The 8084-nt window shown below is 36.1% G+C and overlaps 1 protein-coding gene across 1 annotated transcript in view; it reads right to left on the bottom strand.

Moving 5' to 3' along the window:
- Positions 1-2408: 2408 nt before the first annotated feature.
- The window catches only part of LOC121423628 (WD repeat-containing protein 48-like), a 28470-nt gene continuing 22794 nt past the window's right edge, over positions 2409-8084 (bottom strand). Inside the window, exons 12-16 of the mRNA XM_041619033.1 lie at positions 7704-7790; positions 7187-7443; positions 6331-6407; positions 5098-5299; positions 2409-4497 (exon numbers count right to left, since the gene is read on the bottom strand). Of these exons, the coding sequence (XP_041474967.1) occupies positions 4393-4497; positions 5098-5299; positions 6331-6407; positions 7187-7443; positions 7704-7790 (728 nt within the window). The 3' untranslated portion in view covers positions 2409-4392. The remainder of the gene's footprint in view (positions 4498-5097; positions 5300-6330; positions 6408-7186; positions 7444-7703; positions 7791-8084) is intronic.

The raw sequence follows: 8084 nt of genomic DNA, 5'->3' as shown, positions 1-8084 counted from the left end.
AAATACATTATTTGGGTAAATAAATGAATAATTTTGCATAAACTGATAAAACAAAATATATATATGAAAAATCTATGCAGATATGTTTTTACATCCAAACACCAAGATATACTAATGCAATATTTCAATACCAGCATTGCTTGGAAATACTGCATTCTGGGGAATATAGATGATAAAGATATGTTTTTGACCCTCCATTAGAAAAACCTCTTATTTAACTAAACATTTTCAAACTCTTATTTTTTCCCCTTCAAATCAGGAGAGGTAAGAGATCAATGTAATCACCCATTTACAAAATTCTTGTACAAACTCCTGATTTTATCCTCTCCTTCTTTGCTTTATACAGTACTACATCCGTATGAGCTGGAGAATACTATTATTTTGGAGGCTTTACATCTGTAAATTGGCAAGTCTAACATTGATATATACCCACGGAAATCTGCTTCTGCACAAATCAAGTCATTTGATCATAATGGCAATTTTTCTAAAATAGAAATAATATATAATGCTACAAACAAAGAACCTTAAAAATAATCAACAGGGTATTATTTCACATACAACATTTGTCTGAAAAGAGAATGAATAGACTACAAGATAAAGTAACACTTTCAGTATTTAGTATATTGTTTATCACAGAGCTGCAATTGAAATCAATGGAAACCACCGTATCATATCAGGCACACAGACAGTTTTAGTATGTGGCCGTGTACAACAGTTGGGAAAAAAATACAATTTCATTACAAGTTAGGCCTATAGACTTATGATTTGTTAAACTTTACCATAAATAAGATCATATAACAGTAATCCTTGCAATAATGAACTTGCTCTGAATTACAAGGACAGGTACATGGGGGATTATAAGATTAAATTACGTTGTCTAAAAATTTGTTTACATGTAGCAGAAACGAACAAAAGTCAAAATATAATTTCAATGCACAAAATAACATTAAATGTTGAAGTATTTTTAGGGGAACAACTACATGACTATAATTGTTAAGCACAAGTCCCATATCTAGTATGAAAAAGAGGGCTCAACCAATGTAAACTGAAAAAAAAATTGGTCATATAGATCAATTTAATTTGGGATTCACAAGATCAATTACTTCAAATGCTAAATTTAAAGAGTGAAGATTAAGGGATAGGACTCAATACAATCTCCATAAATAATATTTAAAACTAATTTGGTCCAATTATAGACCTTATTCTTCATTCCAATTGTGAACAATTGCAAACATCTGATACAACCTTACTGTTGTAGGTGTCTATTTGATCGAAGAAACCAAACAGAGTGAAACTAGGGAGCTTGGAGGTCCCTGGTGAAACTAATATCATCTAACGCACACTGAATATTACAGTGTGTATACCATCATATCCTGTGTATGAAATGGTACATTTTGGTTAGTACATGTACAGTATGTGTGATGGCACAAATGTTGAATGTTTTAACTCACACAGGCTCACTCACAAGCCGAGTTGATGTAGTACGATGGTAATAATCTACAAGTGTGATTACTTTCAGTTGCATGCCCTGTTTAGCAAGAAGTCAAATATATCTAACAGTGAATATTCAACACAAAAATTGGTGATGCATGAAATCAAACATACCGAACAAAGAGGTATAATGAATCAAAATATACAGGTAATGTCTTGAGCTAGTATACAAACAGCGAAAAGGCATGAGTGCGATGGTGCGAGATTTCGCATGAGGTGAAAGAAATATGCTCTATTCAACGAGGCGTTAACCTAGTTGAATAGAGTGTCTCTTTTACCTAAGACAAAACCTCGCACCATTGCACGAATAAGAATATTTGCTATTTGTGTTGTACAATGCCTCAGAGTTTAGAGAAAATATGAAAAAAGAGAGTTTTTCCCTGTGCTAATCAATGAAAAGGGAGCAAAAATATTGAAAGTGAAAAGTAAAACCCCACAAGCACACATGACCTCGGGCAGCATTGCACATAGAGCCATCAGGCTATACGTGTATTTCACCTTGATTTTTTTACTGGGCGCAATGAATTAAATCGTATTGTGACATCACCTCCTAAAGCCATGCAACGGTACATTTTAGAAGGTAAATTTTGGATGGTACGTGTGTGCAACGGTACGAATGTTTGACATTCAGCCTCTCACTTGCTCGCTTACAAGCTAAGTAGGTGTTGTACAATATTGGTGATTGGTGATTTTTTTTTACCTGATTGCTAAGAAAGCATGAATGCTTGTAAGCAAGCAACCAGAGGACCGACGGCTTAAGGTCCCCTCCGAAGGACCTGGTACTGAGGAGTAATGCCTTACCAAAGGGCACTAGTGCACCAAGTGGGAATCGAACCCGGGTCACAGGAATACGAATCCCCCGCTCTACTGACTGAGCTATCGCGCCTCCATAAATCATTACATATAACTCATCTTGCTTTTAATAGATTTGTCTAATTCTGTTAAAAGTCAAATCTACAAAAATTTGTTTGACTTGGTTAGAATTCAACTTTGAATAACATATAAACAGTACAAAACTCATTCTTGACATTCAAATATAGCTGGCTCACAACTAAAAGCAGGAAGTCATTCTGCAAATTTAAAATATCTCAAATAATAGTCACTAGTATATGCAAACAGCTGAAAAGGGAGAAACAACATGACACAAAAAAATAAATCAATAATGATGAATTACTTTTCTTGCATTTGTTAAGCGTGACATTTCCAATATATTTCAAAGCTTACATTGACATAGCCTGCAAACCAATGTATTGAAGAAATTATACAAATGATTTAAAACAAATATGACATTATTTACAATCAATAAATTACTTTCTTTTATACATCACACATTATGATAATGACAATTCAAAATATGTTGTTTTTTATTTGGAAAATAACATTTGGTCTATGATAGGAAAGCAATCACCTCAAGAAAATTTGTCATTTCACTTAAAATGCTTAATAAAGGAAATTTACCATTTTGTAATTCAGGCAAAGCTAAGCACAATAAACAATGTGGTGTTCCTCTGGCTTTTATCTAAAGCAATTCACACAATTTTCAATTTTGAAAGAATTGAGACTGCAATGCCATGGCAGAAGACAAGCTCATTCCCCAAATCGACCTAGAGCTAAAACATTAATTTAATGCACAGTACTTATGTGTTTGCACAATAAGCATTGTGTACCTAATTAAAGCATACATGATTTGTTTAGGATTCAATACCTAACTCATACACCATTTGTTACCTGTTTACTTTCACAGAAAACATAAAATGCGTAGATGCACAAGCATTGTAAAAATTCCCAAATTATGCACAAACCTGGCAAATGGCAAAAGGTCCGATGACATCTGAACCTTGTTTTAAACAAAAATTGATTAGGGTAACATTGCCATTATAGCAATCATCATAAAAAAAACCTTGATTAGTTACGGAGATATGTTATGGCAGTTTCCACGGTACCAAGGCTCAAAGCACTCTGTGAAATGGGCCCTGGGACGCCATTCCATGATTGCTGTCATCAGTGACATTAACATAATTACAGTGCATCTCAACCAATCAAAACCAAGGATATCACTGAAAACATCACCTCATGGCAACTTTCACAAAACAGTGCCCTGGGCCTCCGTAACATAAAGCTCAGCGATTGATCGTTGGGGCTGAATTTTACCATTGATCAAACAATTGTAGAAATCAGCACCATGATCAATTGTTCAGCTTTGTGAATACGGGTTGCAGATCACACATTTGCACCTACAAAGCAGTGCCCTGGGCCCCCGTAACATAAAGCTTAGCGATCGATCGTTGGGGCTGACTTTCACGATTGATCAAACAATTGTAGAAGTCAGCACCATGATCAATTGTTCAGCTTTGTGAATACGGGTTGCAGGTCACACATTTGCACCTACTAGGAGCATTGCTTTCCGGGTGTTATTTCAAGTAATTCTATGATAATATGATCTAGTTTAAACAGTGAAAAGCTTAGATGCCATGAAGGTCCTAATGTGACAAAGGAGTAAATAGAGAGATGTCTTGGCTCTGTTCCCGAATGGCACTGGTATCCAGAAGCTCCTTATTCAATATGAAAACAAGAGACCATCTGATAGATATCCACAACTGGTATACTTGCTGCAGTAAGCTGCTTCTCAGGATGCAGGACAACTATTATCCACTGTGAGAACTGGTTCACACATATTCTCTTGTGCATTAGTGATATTGGTGATACAGTAGAGCAGCATATCAGATCTGCAGTTACTGTTTGCTTCTCCCTCCTAACTACACTGCCCTCATAAATTGCACAGAATCATCAACATCCAGCCACATGCATGCACTGTCTATGCAAGGTAGTCTGAAAGGGGGCTAAGCACCACATATAATTCACCGTTTAACACAAATGTCAGTACTGACTGAGGGAATATGCTCAGGTTGCGTTTGGATGCTTGCTGCGGTATAACAATGTGAGATCACCACCACTCTTCCAGATAAAATGCTTGATTGTCCGAAGGTCCATGTTGGGATCCAGTACCTAAAAAAGGAATAGAATCCATTAAGTAACAAAGAAAGCTATCATAATTGATGAGTTTAGTTTATATTTATCCATGAAAATTGGCAAAATGAAATAAAAAATTGAATCTAACTTTAATACTATTTTTTATGATTTATTTGAAAGACAGTTCCATATCCAACAATTTTGTTTGCAATTCTTGCCGTTAACTCAGAAAAGAAAAAGAAGCTTCTGAATTTCTGAAGTGAAAGTACAGAGCAAAACGGTATTAAACCAAGCTTACTATAATAACGAACTTAAGGTGAGGTTAAAGTATAGGAGTGTTATTCTGAACATAGGTTTAACTATGGGTAGCCAAATGATCTAAACTTTGTTTGCATTGCAATGCTCCTCAAGTTGTCTGGAATTCTGACTTCCTACTTGATCAACTGAAATATCACTCCCAGAAAAGATTGAATTTCATCACCAGAGATGTTTAATAATTGAACAATTATTTACAATTATTGTAGTAGATTTTCCAAGCACCCATATGAAAAGCTTGCATTCAAACTATGGTTCTGAACCAGCACCAGTCATTCAATATATTGGAATAGGAATGTATATATAAAAAAAGAAACTTACTTGGTCCTGGCATAATAACTCCACTTTCTCTTCAGAGATACTGCTTAGTTCAGAATCCCTGTCGCCTCCCTCTCCGTTCCCGTATCCATTTGTTGCCCCCGCTGGCGGTGATGAAGATGATGTGTACGCTCCCATCACCTTCTCATACACATGCTCTAAAACCTTTCTGGCCTGGAGCATGTCACTTGCTGATAGCCTATCCCTGTAATGAAATAATATGCAGATAGTAAATGCAAATGGGTGAGATAGTACAATTGACCACACATGGTAATAGAGGGAGGAGCATTTTTTTTCCCGATGAGGCAAAGCCAAATTTTAATTGGCGACTCCATCAACATGATGATGGTTGATAAACTGAAGCCTAAAATCATAAACAGCGATTTTGGGAAAAGTGATGTTTAATCAAATTCTACTTGGCAAATCTATCGAGAGGTAACAGCAATAGGAAATTTTATAGTTTATTATCAAGGCATTACAGTTTTGCAGAATCTGTATGAGATTGATATGGTATGAAAATCCCACAATGAGCAGAGGTGTTGTTCTGCAAAGTCTCCCTTCAATATATAGTAAGCATGTATGGATTTTGAAGATGAAATAGGTATTTTTAACTACATCATTGCCTGCAAGCACAGATTCATACTTAAACCAATTAAAGGTCAATAGTAAAGACTAGACACAAAGGACTGAATTCACAAAGGTGGTTTTGAAAACCCACGGTTGAATCCATGGTTTATGCAGATTTCTTGTATAAATGAAGCGTAATTTACCGCGTGTATAAAACATGTCCAATGCTGATGCGCGCTTTGGTCACAGAGCGCTAAATTTATGCCTGTTACCTTGGCTAGATACGCTATTTTATTCATGAGTCCTCTGTTTGAAGAGTGGACTCATGAATAAAAACAGTGGACTCATGAACAGCGTGGATAACCACGGCAGCAGGCGTCCATTTGGCGCACTGTAACAAAAGCCTGCATCAGCATTGGACATATTTTATATACGCGCTCGATGCGCGCTAAATTAAGCGTAATTTATACGGGAAATCTGCATAAACCATGGACTCAACCAAGGGTTTTCGAAACCACCTTTGTGAATTTGGGCATAAAGGCCTGTGCCTGAAGACTATCAGCATACATCCCGTGTCACTAAAAAGCAGTGTGCAATTATTTATTTTCTTATTCATCGGCAATCTACTCTTTATTTGTCAGCAAATAAAATATGGATATCAATACTTACTTTTTCAAGGTTCTGTTTCCAGATGGGTTGTGAGGTTGAAGAAAGAATGATATTTTGTTGAACTTTGGTTGGTTGTGCTGCAAAGAAAAAAAAACGAAAATTGCATGAAATATAGAGCTTTTACGCAGTAAAGTCTTTGAATCTGAAACTGCTGAAGATGAAGTAACTATTTGAGGTTCATAATCATTATAATCCTGTGTTGAAAAAAGGTCAAGAGGATCATTATGATTGAAACTGGTAAAGCTTCCAGAGAGATTGTTTGACAAATCCTTAAGTTGCACACAACTGTTGCAAATGACTGGTGACCTGCCCTTATGCTTATTTTCCAAAATCTGAAGAAAAAAAAAATCTGACAAAATATTTGCATTCAGATGTGCACACAACAAAAATTTCAATCTGCAAAGTTTACTAGTAGTTTAGTTCAATTTTAGCTGATAGGATCAATACGATTGCGAATCTGATTTACCAGTAGCACCCAAGAATAGATCACCAGTCATGTGAAAATTACACAGCTCTAAGAAAACCATCCTGGATTGATGAATATATCACTAAAGCAATGCTTCTGTGAGCTGTATTTGTTTCATCATATGTCCGTATTACTAGTTGACTTTATACAAGGAACATCCGGGGCCCGTAACACAAAGCGTGATTGATCATACATTTGACTTATATTCTTGATAGCAATCAAGCATAAAAACCAGTATGGATCAAGCGTTAACATTTGTGTTACTGGACCCTTCATCCTGTGGTCAGTCAATGGATTGATTTTTTTCAAAATCACACTGGTGGAAAAAAAGAGCCCTGACACAGAGAGAAGGAAGTGATAAATACAAGATCAAATGAGAAGAGAGCCTACCTCTACAGTGACAGAGACCACCCACTGAGGCACATTCTCATTGAGTAGCATCCTCTCTGAATCTCCACAGGCATCTCTGCACAGGAAACGGAAGAGGGTACGACCTCCAACCTCACTGAAGATGACAGGCGTGTGGGCAGAGACACTGAAGTAGCTGTTCCCCTTGTTGATGACGGTGTGAGGTGGGTTTGGAGAGGTCGGCGATGATGAGTTGACCGTCAGGTTAATGTCGTCTGTACTGGTGTCGATGCCATTCACTGTAGAATTATGGTGATCATTTGAGAAACAACTTTTCATAGAAGCATTCAACATTTGTTAAGTTATTTCTTTTATTTTTCATATCTTCACATTAATATGGAAAATATTCATCTTACATTTGTAATGTTGAAACAAACAATGAATTTAATCAGTAATAATCATTAGTCTTCGGTGGACCTACTGAACTAAATTAGGCCTAATGATAAAAGATTATCTCCCAATTCTTGAAAGAGGTTTTGATAATTTAATAAGTTCTTACCATGTCCGTTGATGCTGTCTGGATCATATGCATGTGTTCTTGGCCAGTGCTCCAATAAGGCCTGTAGGACAAGTCCTCCGTAGTTAACTGCACGAGACAAGAAAACAGTGCAAAAAGATATGTTGACATTTAGATAATCCTGTACAAGGACCAGAAACAGAATTTTAAAATCATTAGTAAATTTGAACATGTTAAATATCACATGCAATTTAAAAGAGCTCTATGGACCACTTTATTCAGACATGAAAGTAAATAAGAAGATAAGCCAAAATACAGAACTGTTCAATCAAGTTTTATTGAAGTATGACATTTTGCTTGATCAATATCAATCTATTCATTCAATCTTTTGGGGGACTTGGCCCTTGATGTCTTACAATACAG

The sequence above is a fragment of the Lytechinus variegatus genome, chromosome 1, assembly GCF_018143015.1.
Source record: "Lytechinus variegatus isolate NC3 chromosome 1, Lvar_3.0, whole genome shotgun sequence".
NCBI lineage: Eukaryota > Metazoa > Echinodermata > Echinoidea > Temnopleuroida > Toxopneustidae > Lytechinus > Lytechinus variegatus.
This window is presented reverse-complemented; position numbering and strand designations above follow the sequence as displayed.